The sequence below is a fragment of the Aquarana catesbeiana genome, linkage group LG03, assembly GCF_042186555.1.
Source record: "Aquarana catesbeiana isolate 2022-GZ linkage group LG03, ASM4218655v1, whole genome shotgun sequence".
NCBI lineage: Eukaryota > Metazoa > Chordata > Amphibia > Anura > Ranidae > Aquarana > Aquarana catesbeiana.
The window spans coordinates 551489726-551513378 of record NC_133326.1 but is presented as its reverse complement, the minus strand read 5'-3'; the positions used below and the strand labels follow the sequence as shown (position 1 = coordinate 551513378).

The 23653-nt window shown below is 43.8% G+C and overlaps 1 protein-coding gene across 3 annotated transcripts in view; it reads left to right on the top strand.

The window, feature by feature from the left end:
- The window catches only part of CCDC77 (coiled-coil domain containing 77), a 50040-nt gene that overhangs the window by 19641 nt on the left and 6746 nt on the right, over positions 1-23653 (top strand). For all 3 annotated transcript variants that reach the window (XM_073621639.1, XM_073621638.1, XM_073621637.1), the window contains 5 exons: positions 6937-7033; positions 8237-8312; positions 10805-10893; positions 13271-13419; positions 17015-17261. In XM_073621639.1, coding sequence (XP_073477740.1) covers positions 6937-7033; positions 8237-8312; positions 10805-10893; positions 13271-13419; positions 17015-17261 — 658 coding nt within the window. The remainder of the gene's footprint in view (positions 1-6936; positions 7034-8236; positions 8313-10804; positions 10894-13270; positions 13420-17014; positions 17262-23653) is intronic.

The window sequence follows — 23653 nt, the reverse complement described above, 5'->3', positions numbered from 1 at the left end:
CATGAGGATCTATTGAATGCATCTGTGCATGAGGATTTTTATTTGGTGAGGACGCTGGGAGTATTGGCGCACTGTATAGAAACCCGAGGCGGGGGAATAAGCCACAAGCGCATCTGAACTCCCGCAATAGGAGATCAACTTATAGCTGGTAAGCGGCAGTGTGTACAGAGGTGGAGGCACTATCCCGTTTCTTTTTTTGCACTTTTCTTGTGGTGTTATGCTTGTGTGCCACCGTGGAGGAATATATTGATGTACCATTTTCAGCATATGAACTTTCTTGGCTCTTTTTCTATTAAGGACTCAATAGTGACTTTTTTACTAAAGAGCCTGGAGGCAGCCCACCCCTCCTTAAAGGCACAGGGGCGCACTGGACACCCAGTATATAGCACAATGGCAGCAAAGGTGTCCATTGTCGTCTCCCCCCACCTGTATTTCAACAGTACAAACAAATGGCCACTGCCCTCACCACAGTGGTGTAGTGGGTAGCTTTCTCGCCTAGCAGTAAAAAAAGTTGCTGGTTCGAATCCCAACCACAACACTACTGCCTGGAGTTTGCATGTTCTCTCTGTGCCTGTGTGGGTTTCTTCCGGTTACTCCGGTTTCCTCCCACACCACAGACATGCTGGTAGGTTAGTTGGCTTCTATCCAAAATTGGCCCTAGTATATGAATGTGAGTTGGGGACCTTGGGTTGTGGGCTCCTTGAGGGTAGGGACCGATGCGAGTGTGCTATGTGTGTGTGGAGTGCTGCGTAAATTGACAGCGTTATATGGGTACCTTTAAATAAAATAATATAATAGATGAGCATCTTAATGAGACACCAATGTACAGGGATAGGGACAATTGTAGACACTCACCCTCACTCACTCAGGTTGAACTGGATTGACTGGTGTCTTTGTTCAACCTTACTATGTAACTGGCCTTGGGGGCAAGGAGCACATGGAAGGGCTTTCATGTGCTCCTTGCTGCGAAGGCCAGTTATAGGCCAATAGCCATTTGTGTACAGTTCTCAAACTAACTAGCACAAACCAATCAGCATGGATCATGATTGTGTGTGCACAGGGTGGATTTGATTTAAATCGAGTCGATTTAAATCGCTAGTAAAAAGGCTTTAAGTTAACTTCATTTTAAATCATAGTTTTTAAAAAGCATCTGTCATCTCTGTCCCGCAGCGGCTCCTCCTCTGACCCGCTATTGGCTCACCGACAGTCACATTCACTTTAATGGGATGGCTGGGGATGCGGCAGTGACACAACAAGGCGGGATGTGGCGGCAGGAGGTGAGTGGATGCCCGCTAACAGACGCTGTCATGATTGATCTGAAATGACAGGTGCTCTTTAAATGTAAGGACTTATTCTTGCTGGTAGTTGGAATCTTTATTTGCAAACAAAATTAAGGTTTCTTATTTAGAATAATTAGCTGTCGGGTTAGTAAAACAGCGATATCCAGGGCCGTTGCTACCACTAGGCAGCCGCCTAGGGTGCACTGCTGCCTAGGGCGCCTGGCCACTGGTGTTCCTACACTCTCCTCTCGAATGGAAGCAAGCAAACCTTCATTGATGGGCGCTGGTGGGCTGCATTTAATGGGCGCTTCATTAAAAAGGTGGGGTATACATGGACAGGGCAAAGGGGGTGGAGTCAGGGGAGGACCCAAAAGGGGGGGAGCTGCAAAATGAGGTTTCGTCTAGGGTGTCAAAAATCCTTGCACCAGCCCTGGCGATATCGCAACTGATTTAAGGTTAATCACACATAGTTGAACTACTAGTCTCTCTTTTTATTTAATTAAAACAATAACATTATATTACATATTCTTGTATTCGTTTAAACAAAGTGAATATAGGCGTGACTGCGCTAACCTCAAATAAGTGAAAATGAAGCAGCTACAAAAAAATGTGACAAACCTATAAAGCATAAATGGTGAATGTTTGTAGCGCTAACACAAATGCACTTATATTGATATATAAGTGAAAATATATGAATAACAACAGATGTACAAAAGTGACGTGTATAAAAAATATATATAACAAAGCCTAATAATTGAAAAAATCAATTGAGAAAAGCCTGTACATCAGGGGTCTCAAACTGGTGGCCCTCCAGCTGTTGCAGAACTACAAGTACCATCATTCCTTTGCCTATGGGACTCATGCTTGTAACTGTCAGCCTTGCAATGTCTCATGGGAATTGTAGTTCTGCAACAGCTGGAGGGCCACCAGTTTGAGACCCCTGCTGTACATGTACCACCAGTAGAATCAAAGATGAAATAAACTGGCACTGTCCTGCAGGCAGGACATCAAAAAATGGCACATCTTCAGCAAAGGGGAAAAGTATATGTACTCTTACCAGAACGGTTGGACTCAAATGTCAATGACAGTCATAAAGGCATTGGTGCCAAAATCGGCGGATAGACGGAACTCCAAAGAATCCAGAACCTCCACAGATGTATGTGGGTGGCCACCAAACGAACCTCCAATGGAAGGAAAACCACAACTGGATCCTGGGTGTCAGAGGACTGGCTGAACAGCTGGGCAACTCTCATCCAGATGGTATGCAAAAAAGAATGCTTCCATATAGTGTAGGTCAAAATAGTAGGTTTTTTATTTCTAAAAACTGGCATACAGCAATAAAAAAACTGTGATCACAAGTAAAATTCAAGGCAATTTGGGGAGCGATAAGCCAGCCCAGGTTTTTTTTTTGTTTTTTTTTTGTTTTTTATTGCTGTATGCCGGTTTTTAGATCTAAAAAAACCTACTTTTTTGACCTACAGTACGCTATATGGAAGCATTCTTTTTTTTTTTGCATACCATTTGGATGAGAGTTGTCCAGCTGTTCAGCCAGTCCTTTGACACCCAGCATCCAGTTGTGGTTTTCCTTTCATTGGAGGTTCGTTTGGTGGCCACCCATATAAATCTGTAGAGGTTCTGGATCTGTTGGAGTTCCGTCTATCCGCCGATTTCGGCTCCCATGCCTTTATGACTCTTTGTCGTTGACATTTGAGTCCACCTGTTCTGGTAAGAGCACATATACTTTTCCCCTTTGAAGATGTGCCATTTTTGCTGTCCTGCCTGCCGGACAGTGCCAGTTTATTTCATCTTTGATTCTACTGGTGGTGGATGCACAGACTTTCCTCAATTGATTTCTTCAATCATTGGACTTTGTTATATATATATTTTTTATACACCTGTTATTCAAACTGAAGTGCATCAACAAAATATCTTTTAAAAAAAGAAACAAATGAACTTAAACTGAATATATCAGCTGGGTCCACATAACTTCAAACACGGTCCTTTCATCACAGCACGTCTTATGTTTCATTCGGGCCACCAGGCCTTGCATCTCTTTGTTCCATTGCTTGCATTTTTCACACATGCCTGCTTTACCCATAGCTAGAGGAACTTCATTAAAAAATTCCCAAACTGGGTCTCTTTTACGGCCTGCGGCCATTTTTCTCCTTACCCACTTCCGGACCGCCCACCGTCATTATATGTTGGTACTTTGAAGAGGAATATCGTTGTTATGGCACCAGCTAGCTGCCCTAACCCAGGTATCCTCTTCTTCAGCGGGCGGTCTGCTTCAAGGTAAACATGGTCTCTGCGGCGGATTCGCCGCAAGATCTCTTTTGTCGGATGTGTGAGAGGCGATCGGATCCTTTCCCTAGCCTGATATGGAGACAAGTGAGGGGAAGATGGCCCCCACCCGTCCCCATATCATTGCAGGGTGGAACCAATGTCAAAACGTCACTTCCGCCCATAGATCTTAAAGGGCCTTTGTCATTTAAAAAAAAAAAAATTTTTTTTTATTTATTTTTTTAATGGATTTTAGTGTAAATGTGAGATCTGAGGTATTTTTGACCCCAGATCTCATATTTAAGAGGTCCTGTCATGCTTTTTTTTCTATTACAAGAGATGTGTTCATTCTTTGTAATAGGAATAAAAGTGACACTTTTTTTTTTGAACAGTGTAAAAATAAAGTAAAATAAGGGTGCCTGGTACTGAAGTGGTTAAATAGAAAACTAGATACCGTATTTATCGGCGTATAACACGCACCGGCGTATAACACGCACCCCAATTTAGGAGGGAATTTTAAGGAAAAAAAAACTTTTAGGAGGGAAGTTGAAGGAAAAAAAACTTACATTTAAATGCCCATCATTGCAGCCTTGTCAGTGCAGCCTTGTCAGTGCAGCCTTGTCAGTGCAGCCTTGTCAGTGCAGCCTTGTCAGTGCAGCCTTGTCAGTGCAGCCTTTCCCAGTGCAGCCTTTCCCAGTGCAGCCTTCGATCCCCTGTCCTGAGCTTTAAAATCGCCGACCGCGATTTGAAAATGGCGCCGCCGGCGCCGAAATACACCGAGCCGGCCCGTGGCTCTTTCCGGCGGCTCTCGTTCACTTTCGGCTCCACTCGTAGTCCCGAGCGGAGCTATCCGAACCTAGCCGAGTAGGTTCGGATAGCTCCGCTCGGGACTACGAGTGGAGCCGAAAGTAAACGAGAGCCGCCGGAAAGAGCCGAGGACCGGCTCGGTGTATTTCGGCGCCGGCGGCGCCATTTTCAAATCGCGGTCGGCGATTTTAAAATTGTGACAGCTCGGGATCGCAGGGGATCGGCGTATAACACGCACCTGCGACTTTCCCCTGATTTTAAGGGGAAAAAAGTGCGTGTTATACGCCGATAAATACGGTAGATGGGTAGATTTTTTACTCAAAAGCATTTTATTAAAATAAATTTGATTAAAAATCAAAAAATCTGATTTAAATCAAAAGAATCCTATTTATTTATTTATTTTTTGTGTAAGCACCATAACTGCCAATCATGGTATGACAGCACAGATTGCCTTTGCCTTTGGAGATCAGGAAGTAGATCTATAGGGGTGACATGATTGACCTTAAATACATCAAGGGGGTGAATAAGGTTCAAGAGAGCAGTTTGTTCAATATGAAACCAAAATCAAAAACATGGGGACATGATCTCAAACTAACTGGGGGGGAAGTTCAAAAGTAATCTTAGAAAGCATTATTTTACAGAAAGGCTAGTTGATGCTTGGAATAAACTTCCAGCAGTGGTAGTGAGACAGTCAACAGTAAATGACTTCAAACATGCTTGGGACAAACGTAGATATATACTCGGACAATAAGGGTCGGTTCACGCTGAGGCTGCACGACTTACAGCGCGACTGCCTCAGGCGACCCAGGACACGACTCAGCGTCCCCAAAGTCGTACAGGAACCTTTTTCTAAGTCGGAGCGACTTGCTCCGATTAGAACGGTTCCATTGCAGAGAACGGGACGCTACTTGTCAGGCGACTAGGTCGCCTGACAAGTCGTCCCAGTGTGAACCGAGGCTCAAGTTAACGGGGGAAAAAAAAAGATTCGATTACTCTTTCCGCCGTCACTTTTTTCTATGTGTATATATGTGCACATGAACTTTAATGGCATCCCAGTTTTAGTCGGTAAGGTTTAATATTGAGTTGGGCCCACCCTTTGCAGCCATAACAGCTTCAACACTTCTGGTAAGGCTGGCCACAAGGTTTAGGAGTGTGTCTATATGGGAATGTTTGACCATTCTTCCAGAAGCGCATTTGTGAGGTCAGGCACTAATGTAAACGAGAAGGCCTAGCTCGCAGTCTCCACTTTAATTCATACCAAAGGTGTTCTTTTAAGTTGAGGTCAGAACTCTGCAGGCCAGTCAAGTTCCTCTACCTCAAACTCGCTCATCCATGCCTTTTATGGACCTTGCTTTGTGCACTGGTGCGCAGTTATGTTGGAACAGGAAGGGGATATCCCCAAATTGTCCAAAATGTCTTGGTATGCTAACGCCTTAAGAGTTCCCTTCACTGGAACTAAGGGACCAAGCCCAACCCCTGAAAAACAACCCCACACCATAATCCCTTCTCCACCAAATGATTTGGACCAGTGCACAAAGCAAGATCCATAAAGACACAGATGAGTGAGTTTGAGGTGGAGGAACTTGACTGGCCTGCAGAGTCCTGACCTCTACCTGATAGAACACCTTTGGGATGAATTGGAGACTGAGAGCCAGGCCTTCTCGTCCACATCAGTGTCTGACCTCACAAATGCGCTGGAAGAATGGTCAAACATTCCCATAGACACACTCCTAAACTTTTTTCTGGGAAGGCTGTCCACAGAGTTGAAGCTGTTAAAGCTGCAAGGGTTGGGCCAACTCCATATTAAACCCTATGCATGAATACTGGGGTGCCAAAAAAAGGGGGCTTGGAGGTATGCTGCTATGACCCAAGAAGGAACTTTTTGTGTTTTGGGTTCTAATAGTTGTTAAAGCTGATCATCAGGTAGAAATGTTATTACTTTTAGACAGGTAATTTACCTTCAATATCTTCTTTTTTTTGAAAATGGTCATCAGGTCTCATAAATCACATATGCAATCCTGCAGAGTAAGGGCTCAGTGTCCCTTGGTACCTATGTGTAAAATTCGTGTCTGCTATGCTTACACCTGCCCTGGGTCACTGGCCATGCAACATCCCCTGTGTGGTTCCTTTTTTCTAGGGCTCTCTGTGGTGGGTGTACCTGGGCATTTCAGACTCCTGATCTGTGCCTTCAAGAACATGGCATCGCTTGAGAGCGAGGAGACTACTGGTGTTTCCCGCCTGTGTGACAAAACATGTCCACTCCCATTGAAAGCTACAACTTCCACTGCATTGTGAGAATTTTGTAGTTTTCTCCACTGCCCCTGCAAAGTAAATGACATTGGCGCTACATTAATACCTCCTCCCGGTGCCTTGGCATAGCTACATTTTTGTCCTTCTAAAACGGTGATCTCACAGACTTAAAGTTAATTTACTCCAAACCCAGGTAGGTTAAAAAAATAATTTGTTTGTAATGTGTATGGGTCAGAAGTAGAACTGGGGCTTAGCTTTATTCCCACCCAAGCTGTTATGAGTTTAGCTTGGACACCTACCTAAACATTCTTTATTTCAGAGAACTGGAAGACAGAAAGAAAATCCAACAGCTCCTGGCTCTGGTTGGAACCAGCAGTGGGGAAATCACTTATTTCCACAAAGAGCCTCCAAACAAGGTAGGAGAAAAAAAACTTAAGCTACTTTGCCCTACTTTGCTTTTTTCAGGAATACAGTACACAGCCCTATGTTTTCTAACACCAATGCGTACTAAAGGTAGCCATGTTTGTGAGTGGAACTAATTTTCGTCAGAATAATCCCAACACTACTACAACACATTCTACTACTAATGAGCATGACCACAATAAAGACTAATTTGTCATTGCATCTTTTTAACAGTTGGGAAATGTTTTGTTGCATAGGAATGTCTATTTTGTGCTGTGTATTACATATCATGTCTTTCCTATGAAATTCTCCTCTTCCTTTCCGGTAGACACAATAAAGTGAGAGTAAATCTTCAAATTAAGGGACAGAGGCTCTGACCTTTCCTTGATCTCTTTAAAACAAAATCGTTTTTGCTAGAGATATTAATACTATTATATGAAAGCTACTTGAAAATGCAGCAGAGAATTGAAAGCTTAACTCCAGCACAAAAAACTTTTATTGAAATATATTCCTTAATGGCCGCAAAGGATATCCAATCCTCTGTGTGCACCAATGCCCTAAACTGTACAAAACCAGCTCATATCTTGTAAAATTTGCAGTGACCTCACTGTGCTGCAAATAGCCTATGTTGAGATCAGAGCTGTAAGAGGGATCTACAGGTTTCCAGCAAAAAAATACAGGAGGGGGCAGGTACAAGACCAGTCATCCTGCACAAGGAGAAAGGGCAGCAGTGATTGGTCTTTATTTCAGGAAGTTCCTGCGCAAAGGAAAAGTTTCATGTTGAAGAATAAAATGGGGGGGAAAAAAAGCACTGATCTGGAAGACTACACAAAACATTCCCAGAATTCATGTAAGAATACATGTGCCTCCTGTATTTAGACAATACTGTATTTTCATAATCATGAGTTTAGCTTTAAAAGGAACTTGTTAATGGACAGCCAGTCTTTAATTGGTGTTGGCTTTGTCAATACATACCATTGCCTTCCTGAAAATCGTCCATTATACCCACATCCCGCACTGTATTGCAGTTTCTTGCATTATAAGTTATGCTGCGCATGCCTAATCTCAAAATGGGAACAGAGTTGATTATAGGAACACTGCTTGCTACAGGGACACAGAGGTCTTTTGTGCAGAGAGGAGAGTTTTTGATAAAGCAATGGTAACTATTGTTTTTATATTTTCCTTATGCTGATTTTATTTAAATGTTCCACCCTTAGGTCACCATACCACAGCGCATTGTCCAGTCAGGAGATCCACATGAAAGGAAAGAACGTGTGGGCCGCTTAGGAACAGGTGGGTGACTACAGATCAGTGTTAAAACAAAGCATTAGACACATATTTCCAGATTAGAAACAGTTTCTTGATTTAGAATAAAGGTAATCTGTGGGTTCTCTTGATGCCCACCCCTTGTCTATTGTAACAACCTTTTTTGTCATGCTCCCCCACCACTCTGTTAGGCCCTTGTCACACTAGAAATCCTGACGCTGTCTGTAGCTTTCCAGTGGCAGGATCACTGCGCAGAGCAGTATTTGTCTCTCTCTTGCAGGCTGGAGCAACATACAAGCAGTTTTTTCCCATACTTTTTAGGCGCCATGCACACAAGCTTTTGAACATGAGCAGCATTTCTTTTTTTCTGCGAGAATTTGGCAAAAAAATGTCCTTAACCACTTCCCGACCGCCTCACGTAGATATACTGCGGCAGAAGGGCACGTACAGGCAGATTAACATACCTGTACGATGCCCTTTAAGAGGCGGCTTGTGGGCGTGCGTGCCCGCCGGGAGCTCCGGGACCGCAGACCCGATGTCCGCGGGGATACCCACGATCGTCCCACGGAGAGGAAGAACGGGGAGATGCTAATGTAAACGAGCATCTCCTCGTTCTGCCTAATAACACTGATCACCGCTCCCTATAATCGGGAGCGGTGATCAGTGATGTTTCACGCACAGCACAGCCCCCCCACACACACACAGCTGGAATCACTCCCTAGGACACACTTAACCCTCACAGCGCCACCTAGAGGTTAACCCCTTCACTACCAGTCACATTTACACAGTAATTAATGCATTTTTAATTGCAACAGTCGCTATATAAATGTGAATGGTCCCAAAATCGTGCAAAAGTGTCCGATGCGTCCCCATAATGTCGCAGTCAAGATAAAAATCGCTGATTGCCGCCATTATGAGTAAAAAATTATCAATAAAAATGCCATAAAACTATCCTCTATTTTTTTTTTTTAGATGCTATAACTTTTGCGCAAACCAATAAACGCTTATTGCGATTTTTAATTTTACCAAAAATATGTAGAAGAATACATATCGGCCTAAACTGAGAGAAAAAAATGGGGTTTTTTATATTTTTGGGGGGATATTTATTTATAGCAAAAAGTAAAGAAATAATGCTTCTTTTTTTTTTTTTTTTCAAAATGGTCGCTATTTTTTTGTTCATAGCGCAAAAAATAAAAACCGCAGAGGTGATCAAGTACCACCAAAAGAAAGCTCTATTTGTGGGAAAAAAAGGATGTTAATTTTGTTTGGGAGCCACGTCATACGCGCAATTGTCAGTTAAAGCGACGCAGTGCCGAATCGCAAAAAGTGCTCTGGTCAGGAAGGGGGTAAATCCCTCCGGGACTGAAGTGGTTAATGTTACAATATGCATGGGTGTTTATGCACGTATGGCATTTGAGAATAAATGCATTCTACTGACCAGAATGTTTTTTCTGGCCATTGGAATATATTTTATTGCTTACACTCAAACTCCTCCCAGAACACACCTATGGGGTATGTGTTTGTTTTTTTTTTTTTTTTTTCCTTATAATTCTGCCTGTAAGCACTTCTCTTCAAATACTCCTGAAATGCGTATGTGTGCATGGCCACATAGGCTAACGGAGGTGATTTTACAGGCTGAAAAACAAACAAACCGCTGAACACCTGTATAAGCAGCATTTTTTTTTTATGCTCCGTGTGCATAAAGCGTTAGCGATCATGTTGCTTGTGAGGTCTCCACAGTGATGGGATCGCTAGTGTGAAATGAGTCTTAAGCCTCGTACACACAATCGGATTTTCGGCAGGGAATTGCGCGATGATAGACTGTTTGCCTAAAATCCGACCGATTAGTACGCTCCATCAGACAATTGTTGGCCAACTTTTCGCCAACAAATTGGATGGTAGGCTGGTAAATTTTCGGCGGACAACGGTCTGTTGTCTGATTTTCCTATCGTGTGTACACAAGTCCAAAGTACAAACGCGCATGCTCAGAATCAATGCTCACCAAACACGCAGAAGGTGCCCAAAGGGTGGCGCTCAAAAGCTGAAATTCCTCATAGTACGTCACTACGTTCGTGTTTGTTGGCAGACAATTGTGTGCCGTTAGTATGCAAGACAAAATCCAGGCACACAAAAGTCTGGTGCTTTGTCTGCCAACCATCCGATCGTGTGTACGAGGCTTAAGACTGTTGAAACAGTCATAAATAACAGATGCTTCCTGGGGGGGAGCATGTGGCCTTTCACAGGATCCAGTGCTTGGACTTAAGTGGTCTATGACCAGGCCCTAACACTGTCACATGGAGAAGGAAAAAGGTTAATTAACCCTCTGTAAGCTGTGACAAAGCTTGCGCAAAGATTAGACTCTGGGCTTTGACAAACGGAGAAGCGGTGGAGCACAGTAAATGTGCATCATGAAAAAAATTATGAAAACATTTTTTTTCTTTAGTGAATTTCACTTTTATATTGAAAAATGTAATTCCATCAGTCTGTAGTTTATGATTTTTTTTTTTCTTCTTTTGCAGCTACAAAAAAAGGCCCACTTAGACTGAACATAAAGGCTGACAGAAATCAGGTGCCCGAAAAGCCAGATGACCAGACTCTTCTGTTGCAGGTGAGTTGGTGTTGCCTGTTTTAGGAAGACAGAATGCAAAATTAACCATTTGTATCCTGAAGTTGTAATGCTTAATCTATTCTAGTGTGTATCTGTGCAATACGACAGTTTCTCAGTTCCTAAAAAAGCTATTAAACATGCAAATTCCTCGTCTCCCAAGTTCTGCCAGGGCAAATATGTCCCCTATGTCTTAGGATTGGGCATCCAGACCTCAACACCTCTTCTCTCCTCATACCATGGCTGCTATCACTCCCTCAATTCACCCTTTGAGCATCTAGCGCTTTACATTTTTAGGACCCTGTCTTTTTTACTAGTTTACTCACCCCATTACTCCCATACTCAACCCATTCTATCCACAGCCCCATTTTAATACGATTTGAAGCGCTTCTCAAATTACACCTGGACCATGGCATGGTTTACTGGTTGTTAACCACTTCCCGCCCAGCCTATAGCAGAATGACGGCCGGGTGGTGGTGGTGGTTCTGTTATCCTGACTGGGCGTCATTTGACGTCTAGCAGGATACTGTGCCGGCGCTCGCCCGTGGAGGCATGCAGTGTGGCGATCAGTGGTGCTGCATGTCAGTCTGAAACACCGCATCTCCGATTGTGGTAAGGAGCCTCTGACGGAGACTCCTTACCACGTGATCAGCTGTGACCAATCACTGCTGATCATAGCGTGAACCAGGAAGTGCCGGTAAACGGCTATTCTCAGATCTCGCTGACAGGGAGAGCCGATCGGTGGTTCTCCCTGTCAGAGGGGGGTCTGCGCTGATAATCGGCACATTGATTATCAGCACAGCCCCCGATAGATGTGCCCATCAGTTGCTATCAGTGACCCATCGGGAACACCTGTCAGTGCCCATCAAAGTACCAATCAGTGTCCATAACAGTACCAATCAGTGCCCACCACAGTGCTCATCAGTAACACCTGTCAGTACCTCATCATCAGTGCCGCCTATCGGTGCCCATCAGTGCTGCATATCGGTGCCGCCTATCAGTACCCATCAATTCTACGTTTAAGTGCCTACTCATCAGTGCCAACTCATTAGTGCCTGTCAGTGAAGGAGAAAACAACATTTTATAACAGAAACAAAGAAACTTTATTCATTTTTAATTTTTTTTTTTAAATGTAGGTATTTTTTAGTTTAATAAATAAAAACCCCAGAGGTGAATAAATACCACCAAAAGAAAGCTCTATTTGTGGGAAGAAAATTATAAAAATGTAGTTTTGGTACAGTGTTGCAAGACCGCTCAATTGTCATTCAAAGTGCAACAGCGGTGAAAGTTGAAAACTGTCCTGGGCAGGAAGGGGGGAAAGTGCCTGGTATTGAAGTGGTTAAAGAAAAAAACGGAAAGACTTTACTTCCTGTCGTTTGTCATCCAAATAGATGTGTCATCATGTCAATATGTTTGCTGCCTATCATAAAAGAACACACAAGGTGGACATCTGTTTGAGATTGCAATGCCCTTATTGTAAGGATGTCTTATGTACAGTCGTCACAGGGTATTATCAGCACTGCTTGCTTTCTTCCTCAATAAAAATATTAAATGTTTAAAAAAATAAAACTGTTAAATTGGAGCTCCTGTTAAAACTTAATGAAGTATCTCCCATAAATTTTGGCAATGTAATCTACATGTAGGTAGAACTTATCCACCTCTTGTAATCTTCACTGCTGAGAGGGTCAGAATTCAGTCAATCGGGCCCCAGTCACACTTCTCATAGCACGATGGTACGTTCCATGCCTCCTCATTCTTCAAACCCCCCCCCCCCCGCCCTGTTTTTCATGCGTTTCCACAGGTTTCCTTAATGTTCGCATGACAAATGTGGCAAAATTGCACCACATTTGAGGTGCTGTCAAGAAATAATGGCATTGCAAGCAGGTTGTACGTTTCTGAAAACATCGTCAGAAACGCATGATTCTGCCTACCTTTTCAGAGAGCGCCCAAGTGTGAATGGGGCATACTGAACACACTTGCAGGGAGGAGCAAAGTGATATTCTCGTAATTGAAATGCTGTTCCTTTTTACAAGGGCAGGCTAGGGAAAGAAAGTGAAACAAAGCTTTGGCAGGTTTTTTTTTGGCTATAGTCTGGTATTAAATGAAATACCTATAAGTGTTGTACTGACTCATTACTTGGCAGATTGCATTTAAAGGTGAACTAAACCCTCCTATCCTTTGTCAGGGAAGCTTCCATCTTAGCCTCTTCTTTGATCTGCAGTTGTCATGGTACTGCGCATGTGATCAACTATGGCACCAGCCATTTGATGGCTTGACAATTTGGTTGAGAGCCAACATAAGCACTCTTATAACTGTAATAGTTCAAGGCAGGAATATTCCCTACTAATGCATAAGTCTCTGTGTGTCCTAATTTGTACAGGTGGAGGCACTGCAGGCCCAGTTGGAGGAGCAGACCCGTCTCTCCAAAGAGCAGGTAGAGTCATTGCTGGATGACCGGAGGATCCGTATGGAGGAGGCTCAAGTGCAACATCAGAGGGACCAGGACAAAGTCAAAGAATTGACAGATAAGTGAGTTTCCAAAGATGGATTTCTTTTGATTGCTCATTACAGTTTCTACATATCTTACAGCAGCCCATCACGGGTATGTGATGGGTAGATTGTGACCGACCCTGCATTTTTTACATTTCAAGTCAGAGCAAGAATGTGAATACAGGGTGAAGGCAAGTCCTAGATTGTGGCAGCTCTGACATGTCATATGATACAGCTCAGGGGAGACCTGGGAGGACTTTTCTCACCCTGCCAGACCTCCGTTTCAGAGGGAGAGGGTGTGTTAGTTACTCCTGACCTTGGCACTGTTTGTGTTGCTGAACTGTGTCACTACTGACCTCTGACTGCCACATTGCATACTACTGACCTCTGAAAACTGCGCTGCATTACTACTAACCCCTGAACTCTGCATTACATACTACTGATCACTGCACTCTGTATTACCTACTACTGATCCCTGCTTGAAAAAAAGCACTACAGACTGGTGATCTTTGATCTGTTCCATGATGTTCATCTGCAGCTCTAAATTCTCAAGAGTTGCCTACCCCTGTCTGGTGATCCTCCTTACCTCTATTCTGTGATATAGGACCAAAGAACAGGGGAATTTTAAATTAACTGGCAATATCATCTAAGTGGAATTGATAAATCTTGAATGTGGATAATTTATTATATACAGAGGTTAGAGGAAAAAAAACAACAAACCCAATATAGATAGGTAGATAGATTAAAGTTTTGGAAGAGCAGGCATCACATTGATGTATGAAAAGGTGCAATATGTAAAAACACACAAGCTTAAAATTCTATTATCTCTGATGGGGTTGACATGCTAAGTAGTAATGCTTGTCGCATTTATTCCTAAATCTCAGGTTCAAAGGAAATTTTTATAAAAATTGAATTTCCCTTGAGCATAAAAATGAACTCTGTATTCTGTTACTTACTGGACCTCGGCACCCTGTGTTACTATTGACCGCTGAATTCCTCGTTAGTTACTACTGACGTCTAAGAGAAGCACTCTGGGCTTGCTAGATCTAGGGGAAAGATCTCATACAATCTTAGTTGAATGGTGTATGGGGGATTAATACTGACTTTAAATCATCAGCATGTGCACCATATAATATGTACATATGTACATACAAATGAAGAAACCATCATAAATTCAGTTATGTATAAAATGCGTATGTATGAGAGAGAGAGACTGCTTGACTCTGAGCAGGTCGGGAACCCAAACACTGCAAGAGAGAAAAGGGATGGGTAGAGAGACAACAAGCTGTCAATAGTTTAGCAAGTTTTAATAATAATAGGTATATGTGCAGCGCTAAATAGAAACGGTCATATAAGGCCGTATGATTGACAGTGGGAGGACAATTGTGAAGAGTGGATGATGGGAGCAAAACCACCACCAACATATGGAAGGCTTACCAGAGCTATTGGACTCAACAAGGCATACGTCTGAGTCATCAGGGCTTGTGGTGAAACCACACCAATACAGCGAACGAGCCTTGCTGATGTCATTGTGTGAACTTGCAGTCTGTTTTACAAGCGCTTTTTATCTTCTCAATGTGAGTGTTCCTCTATTTTTAATATCCATTGTTATGTGGATTTACACTATGTGGAACTTCTGTTTCATTTTTGGTGGCATCTTGTGAGCACATGGGAAAGATTTGGTCAACCCACTTTTGAGTTTTCCTTCTTTGTTGAGAGCTATTTGAATGACCGAGTGATCATCATCCGTTGGTGCCATTAGTTGCAGACGTAGATGTTCGTTGTATTGGTGTGGTTTCACCACAAGCCCTGATGACTTGGCCGTATGCCAGCCCAATAGCTCTGGTAAGCCTTCCATATGTTGGTGGTGGTTTTATTCCCATCATCCACTCTTCACAATTGTCCTCCCAGTGATGTCCGAAGGTGGTCATCCACTTATCAGGATCTACAGCATATTCCAGCTGCCATCCGTTGACTTTTTATTAACTTGTTATCACGTTGTGGACTCTTTCAAGTGCTGATTCTATTTTTCAGGTGACAGCGCAGTATCTTTCACTTTTTATACTAGCAAGTTTTATTAAGTTAAAATACAAAACTTATGCACTTATCCCTTTTCTTTACTCCTGACCTCTAAGGCTGTGTTACTTACTCCAGCCCCTGAACTCTACGATACGCCAACTTTACTGCTAACATCTAAAATCTGTTACTTAGTTCTGATCCCCTACCCACGGTATTGCTTACTACTGAACTGTATTTTGTTTTTTTCACTGACCTCAGGACTTTGCATTTTTATGATCCCTGAACTTTTATTTATTTTTTTTTTTTCCCTCCCCCCAAACAGGGCCTTGCTAGGTTATCACTGTTAAGAACAAAAGAAAATGTGTTGCACACTGTTGATCATCTCTAGTGTTCGTCTCCACATTTCCAGGGTTGCCTGTCCCTGTTTTACAATTAGAAGTGTGGCTTTTAGAATGTGTCTCTATATGCATATTATAGAAGTTTTTTTTTGCCCAGGTTTTATAAATAAAAACACACACACACACACACACACACACACACACACACACACACACACACACACACACACACACACACACACACACACACACACTTGTGATCCACTTATCTCTGCTTTTGTGCAAGGCAGCATTCACTTTTTTTTTTTTTTTTTTTTTGCGTGACAACATAGGACACCCCATTCTCAAATCCTGTGAGGGAGCAGGGGGTATGGCAGATCTGCAGTGCTTGTGTCGATATCCGTGTTAATTTTAGTCTTTTGACTAAAATGGCATTTTAGTTTTAGTCTTCTTTTAGTCTTTTGACTAAAATGGCTTTTAGTGTTAGTCTTGTTTTAGTCGACTAAAATAGTAATCATTTAGTCGACTAAAATGTTTTAGTCGACTAAATTAACACTGGTCGATATGCACACAGCCAGCTTGGGAGCGCGCTCAGGTGCTCCTTCAGCGCACAGCTTGCTGAGGGGGCATTCAGAGGAGAAGACAGCACAGGTAAGTATAATGTCACTCTAACCCGCCTACACGCAATAGGTCATATCCCCACTTAAAATACTACTTTTGGGTCTGTCCAGTGGTGTTTGCTTATTGGAAACGGGTAGGTTTACTTATCCATCTCTATACCAGTGAGATATTACTTCTTGGCATTCTGGATGAAGAAATATGGGCATGGTATGCTAGAATCTTTCTAAAAGAAACCTTGTTTATGGAATGCAAAATAATAGCCATTAAATAGATGTAGTTCACCACTACCTTTTTACCCAGTGGATATCAAATAATCCTGCATGAGAAGATTACACTGTATATGATAATCAAAACTGTCCACCTAAACATTTGAGATACGTGCAGTAAATCAACACTCGCTTTTATAGAGGCAGTATTCAGTAGTTGTAATGGACCGCCTAAGTACCCGAGGGGCCAGTCCTGTGGGCTTCGTATTATATGTTTAGTTGTTGCCCTTCATTGGGGAGGGCTAAGAGATGGAGGCTTGTTTGTGTTTTGTGTCATTATTTCTGTGACTGTTTATTGCCATGCTGTAAATAAATTGATTAGGACTGTATACATTTGCATGGTTGACAATCCTGTGTATGTGGTATATTTGCAATAAACTGTTTCTGTAGGTTGAACAAGACTCAGAAGCTCCTCTATGAGAGCACCAGGGATTTTTTACAGCTGAAGTTTGAAGGTCGCGCCAATGAGAAGTCCTGGATGGCAGAGAAGGACCGACTTCTGCAGGAACTTGATCGTTGCCGGGAGCAGCTGACATTGAGCTGTGACCCAGATCGGGAGAGAGAGCAGGAGATGGTAATCTTTAGACTGTCACAGTCTGAGAAAGCAGCACGGACATCGCGGAGTGAAGAAGTCAAGGTGATCATATAGTGCTGTGCAGACTCTAAAAGCTATGGGCATGGTCTAGGGATTTTGGAGGTTGGGGAGTGGGTATGGATTTATAACCATACAAAGGTTGAATTTCTAAACTTTTTCTTTAATCCTGCATTAGGATGCACAGGGTGAAGTGATTCAGGTGCCTTGGGTTATGCTGCTGCCTTCCAGAGAATGGACACTGGCAATAAAACTGTAGGACAAGCCATTTGACAGTGGTGGCGTCAAACCCTGGCCACCTTCACTAACTTGTAACAAATGACTGGTGAAACCCACACTGCACTGTCACCGATATGCGAAACTCTCAGCCTCGCACTGCGCAAAGATTTTCTGGCATGTGGGACCACCATTTAAGTGTTGGGCAACTGAGAATGATCATCGCTGGGCATAGTTGACTACACAATTAAACCCTTCTACCCCATTGCTGCCACCAGATATTTTTATTGTAAAATAAAATAACAAAGGTGTTTTTGGAAGAGAAGTGGTATCGCAGGAGTAACCACATATAAAATATTCCTGAGTTGTGATAGCAGGTCCTTTTTGAAATTCCAGACCCTTGTAGAAATATGACTTGTGTTTTAAAAGGCTATGGAGATGCACTCCTGGGATTATGGAAAGGAATTCACTGCTGTTATGTGTCCCTATTCTACAAAAAATGTCATGGCTGACTTTGTAATTCTGAACATGGCTGCCTTTCCTCGCACAGCCATTTGGGGTGCCCAGTCCACATTATCACAAAGCCCAGTATAATCCCTCCCATTCCCATCTTGCTCCAGTTATTTGCTAGTGTCCTTAGAAGAACAACATCTTTTCTAATCTGAGACACGTAAGTAAGACACTTTTTTTCTTTCCATTTCATCTAGTTTTTTTTTTTTTTTTTAGCAAGTTTCTACAGTGGTTGCAGATCACTGGGAGGAAGAATTGGTGCCAGCCTGTAATGTGTCCTGCAGGCACTGAACTCTGCTGAATGTACTCTTCTATACACTTGTGTGTAAGTTAACCACTGAGTGCTCTACAGGTCTTGGGCCAGCAGTGCATCCATCTGGTGGAGCCCTGTCTATAAATATTCCCTTGGGAGTATGCCCACCAGGAGGGTCAATATCGCTTGGATGGGGCGTGTCCCCTGGATCCTGCCTTTCCATCCCCAGTGTCTCTGCTGCGGGAGCTGCAGGGTTTCTTAGGAACACCACTGCAGTAAGTAGGAACTCTTCTCTTTATTCAGGGGAGCCTGGTGGCAGCTTAAGAATCTATAAAAATTATGGGGTAGCTTGCAGTGTGCCTCTCATGGGACCTGTCACAAATAGCTGGGACCACTGTCCCCTACCTGAGGCGCAACACCCTTCAGAGTCGTATTTAATTCTTTCAGGACTGGCTCTCTCCTCTGTCTTGTCCAGGAAGGAATTCTCTGCTACTATGTTTGCGTTTGGGGAAAATTTCAACCATGTTAGCTGAGTCTGAGGGATCACAAGTGGGCTCCTACACCCTCTCATCCAGAGTCACTATCTAATTACCCTGTGGCTGCAGCTGCTTCTACATGGTCAGCTAAGGATGAGGAGGATTGTACTATATCATTGTTTGAAACGTTTGTGCATGAGGAGTCTGACATAACTCCTAAACTTAAAGATACCATTTCTTTCTCGAACATCACGGGACACAGAGCCACAGTAATTACTGATGGGTTATATAGGTATCACTGGTGATTGGACACTGGCACACCCTATCAGGAAGTTCAACCCCCTATATAATCCCTCCCCCTTGCAGGGATACCTCAGTTTTTACGCCAGTGTCTTAGGTGATGGACGTGTAAAGATGTCCTGTGCTGAGCTCCAAAGGGAATATCCTAAGATCCTATACTGGGGCAAGCCAGGCGAACCGGATCCATTCAAAGTGTCTTTTCATGGCCGAATTGAATGGTACCCGGGCCTCGTGTCCGAAGAAACGAGGTTTTACCTGTAATGCTTCTCTTTTTAGAGAGCTGGACCCCGCAGATCAGAAAATGGCTTTAAACTTCCTAATTTCTGGCGAGGTGCTTTACGGTCCCAGAACTGTTGGATCCCCCTACTGATGGGGGCCCCAGTCTCTGATGGTTTTTTCAAACGGAGCCCACCGTGAGAGGTGAAGATTGGGTCTGTGTAAACAGCACCCTGCGGCTGGATAAGGTAAGAGGAGATTCCACAGAATTTTTGAGTTCTAGTGGCTTTTCTCCTTTAAGGTAAATGCATGCTATGCCTATTGTGACCACCGGGGGCTGCCAAGAGCACAAACCTACACATGCTGACTCTGTCTCAGGTGTTGTAATCGCTGTTTATGTCCCAGCGTCTCAAGCAGGCTGCAAGCAGGTAAGGTGGAAAGGGGGATTTCTCATGTTTGAATGTTCCCCCCCCAGGCTAGAGAGGGGCCACAGGGGTCTAGAAAGTGGTTATACCACCCGGGCTCTGCGGCCTAATGGCCACCATCTCTCAAGATAGCCGTTCTACCCCAGGCAAAGATCACTGCTTTGAGAGAGCTGATTCTGACAGTAAGGACCAAGAAGGGTCCCTCAGTCCGCCTTTGTATGAGGCTACTAGGGAAGATGGTGTCTTCATTCGAAGCAGTTCCCTATGCTCAGTTTCACTCAAGAATGCTGCAACACAGTATTCTCTCGACCTGGAACAAGAAGGTTCAGGCATTAGACTTTCCGATGCACCTGTCGCATGCGGTGCGTCAGAGCCTCAATTGGTGGCTCATACCCGAAAACCTGCAGAAGGGGAAATCCTTTCTACCGGTTACCTGGACGGTGGTAACAACAGATGCCAGTCTGTCAGGTTGGGGAGCAGTTCTGGAACAGGCTGCGGTCCAAGGGGTATAGTCCAAGACAGAGGACCTTACCCATCAACATTCTGGAGATCCGGGCGATACATCTAGCTCTAAAAGCCTGGACTATCAGGCTACAGGGTTGTCCGGTCAGGATCCAGTCCGACAATGCCACAGCAGTGGCTTATGTCAATCATCAGGGAGGCACCCGGAGCCGAGCTGCTCAAAAAGAGGTGAACCAGATCTTAGTCTGGGCAGAGATGCATGTGCCATGCATATCGGCAGTTTTCATCCCGGGAATAGAAAATTGGCAGGCGGACTATCTAAGTCGCCAGCAGTTACTTCCAGGGGAATGGTCTCTGCATCCCGACGTCTTTTGGGCCATATGCCAAAGATGGGGGGTTCCAGATGTAGATCTCTTTGCATCCCGATTCAACAAAAAGATAGACAGATTTGTGGCAAGGACAAAAGATCCTCTTGCATGCGGGACGGATGCGTTGGTGATTCCGTGGCATCGGTTCTCACTGATTTACGCATTCCCGCCTATTCTGCTACTACCACGACTCCTTCGCAGGATCAGGCAGGAAAGGAAGTCGGTACTTCTGGTGGCCCCCGCTTGGCCCAGAAGGACTTGGTATGCAGAAATAGTAAGGATGACGGTGGGTTCCCCGTGGACCCTACCGGTACGCCCAGACCTGTTATCTCAAGGTCCAGTGTTCCATCCTGCCTTACAAACGCTAAATTTGACGGTTTGGCTATTGAGACCCACGTTCTGAAGAGTCGTGGGCTCTCAGGTCCTGTCATATCTACCTTGATTAATGCAAGGAAGCCAGCTTCCAGGAAGATTTATAGAGTCTGGAAGGCTTATATAACCTGGTGTGAATCCAGAGGTTGGCATCCCAGGAAATATGTCATAGGTAGAATCCTTGATTTTCTACAGATGGGATTAGAGATGAAGCTGGCCTTGAGTACCATCAAGGGCCAGGTTTCTGCTTTATCAGTATTATTTCAGCGACCACTTGCTTCGCATTCTTTGGTCCGAAACTTTATGCAGGGGGTGAAGTGTCTTAATCCTCCGGTTAAAGCGCCCCTAAACCCCTGGGACTTGAATTTGGTCCTGGCTGCGTTACAGAAACAGCCTTTTGAACCAATAAGTCAGATTCCTTTGGTCTTGTTGACAAGGAAGTTAATTTTTCTGGTGGCCATCTCTTCTGCTAGAAGAGTATCAGAATTAGCAGCTCTTTCCTGTAAGGAGCCTTATTTGATTATACACAAGGATAGAGTGGTACTACGCCCTCATCCTAGTTTTTTACCGAAGGTGGTTTCTGATTTTCATTTAAACCAAGACATTGTTCTACCTTCCTTTTTTCCAGATCCCTGTTCTCCGGAAGAGAGATCTCTACATTCGTTGGATGTAGTAAGAGCAGTTAAGGCCTATCTAGGGGCAACTACTCAGATCCGCAGGACGGATGTTTTGTTTGTGCTGCCAGAGGGTCCCAATAGAGGACAGGCAGCGTCAAAAGCTACCATTTCTAAATGGATTCGACAGTTGATCATTCAAGCTTACGGTTTGAAACAGAAGATTCCTCCGTTTCAGATCAGGGCACATTCCACAAGGGCTATTGGTGCTTCTTGGGCAGTGCATCACCGGGCCTCTATGGCTCAAATCTGCAAGGCCGCAACCTGGTCTTCAGTTCATACATTCACCAGATTCTATCAGGTGGATGTGAGAAGGCATGAGGATATCGCCTTTGGGCGTAGTGTGCTGCAGGCAGCGGTACAGGGTCCTCAGGTCTGATTGCACCCTACTTGGTCGTGGTTCCCCCCCTCAGGTAGCATTGCTCTGGGACATCCCATCAGTAATTACTGTGGCTCTGTGTCCCGTGATGTTCGAGAAAGAAAATAGGATTTTTTTAAAACAGCTTACCTGTAAAATCCTTTTCTTTCGAAGGACATCACGGGACACAGAGGTCCCGTCCCTCTTCTAATACACTATATTGCTTGGCTACAAAACTGAGGTATCCCTGCAAGGGGGAGGGATTATATAGGGGGTTGAACTTCCTGATAGGGTGTGCCAGTGTCCAATCACCAGTGATACCTATATAACCCATCAGTAATTACTGTGGCTCTGTGTCCCGTGATGTCCTTCGAAAGAAAAGGATTTTACAGGTAAGCTGTTTTAAAAAATCCTATTTTTGTTCCTTACTGATGCGGTATGCACCTGCCTAGACTTGGAACAGCCTATGTCGACTATACAGTGCCTTGCAAAAGTATTCACCCCCTTGGCATTTTTCGTGTTTTGTTGCCTCACAACCTGGAATTAACATGGTTGGTTTGAGGATTTGCATAATTTGATTTACAGAACATACCCACAACAAATAGGTCAAAATAACAGAAAAAGTCAATGTGCATAACCATTCAACCCCCTAAAGTCAATACTTTTGTAGAGTCACCTTTTTGCGGCTATCACAGCTCCAAGTCGCTTTGGATAAGTCTCTATGAGCTTGCCACATCTTACCACTGGATTTTTGTCCATTCCTCCTTGCAAAATTGCTCCAGCTCCTTCAAGTTGGATGGTTTGCGCTTGTGAACAGCAATCTTTAAGTCTGACCACAGATTTTCTATTGGATTGAGGTCTGGGCTTTGACTAGGCCATTCCAACACATTTACATGTTTCCCCTTAAACCACTCAAGTGTTGCTTTAGCAGTGTATTTGGAGTCATTGTCCTGCTGGAAGGTGAACCTCCGTCCTAGCCTCAAATCACAATAGTGGTACAGGTTTGCTCAAGAATATACCTGTTTAGTACCATCCATCTTTCCCTCAACTCTGACCAGTTTCCCAGTCCAAACTTCTGAAATGCATCCCCACAGCATGATGCTGCCACCACCCTGTTTCACTGTGGGGATGGTGTTCTTTGGGTGATGTGTTGGGTTTGCACCAGACATAGCGTTTTCTTTGATTGGCCAAAAAGTTACATTTTAGTCTCATCAGACCAGAGCACCTTCCTCCATACATTTTGGGAATCTTCCGCATACCTTTTTGCTAACACAAAACGTGCCATTTAGTTTTTTGCTGAAAGTAATGGCTTTCTTCTGGCCACTTTGCCATAAAGCCCAATTCTATGGAGCGTATGGTTTATTGTCGTCTGTACAGATACTCCAGTCTCTACTGTGGAACTCTGCAGCTCCTCCAGGGTTACCTTAGGTCTCTGTGCTGCCTCTGATTAATGCCCTCCTTGCCCGGTCCGTGAGTTTTGGTGTGCGGCCGTCTCTTGGCAGGTTTGCTGTTGTGCCATGTTCTTTCCATTTGGTTATAATAGATTTGATGGTGCTCCTAGGGATCATCAAAGATTTGGATATTTTTTTTAAAACCTAACTCTGACTTGTACTTCTCGACAACATTGTCCCCTCTGTGGAGAGTTCCTTGGTCTTCATGGCAGTATTTGGTTAATGGAGCCTCTTGCTTAGGTGTTGCAGCCTCTGGGGCCTTTCAAAAAGGTGTGTGTATGTAATGACAGACCATGTGACACTTAGATTGCACACAGGTAGACATAATTTCACTAATTATGTGACTTCTGTAGGTA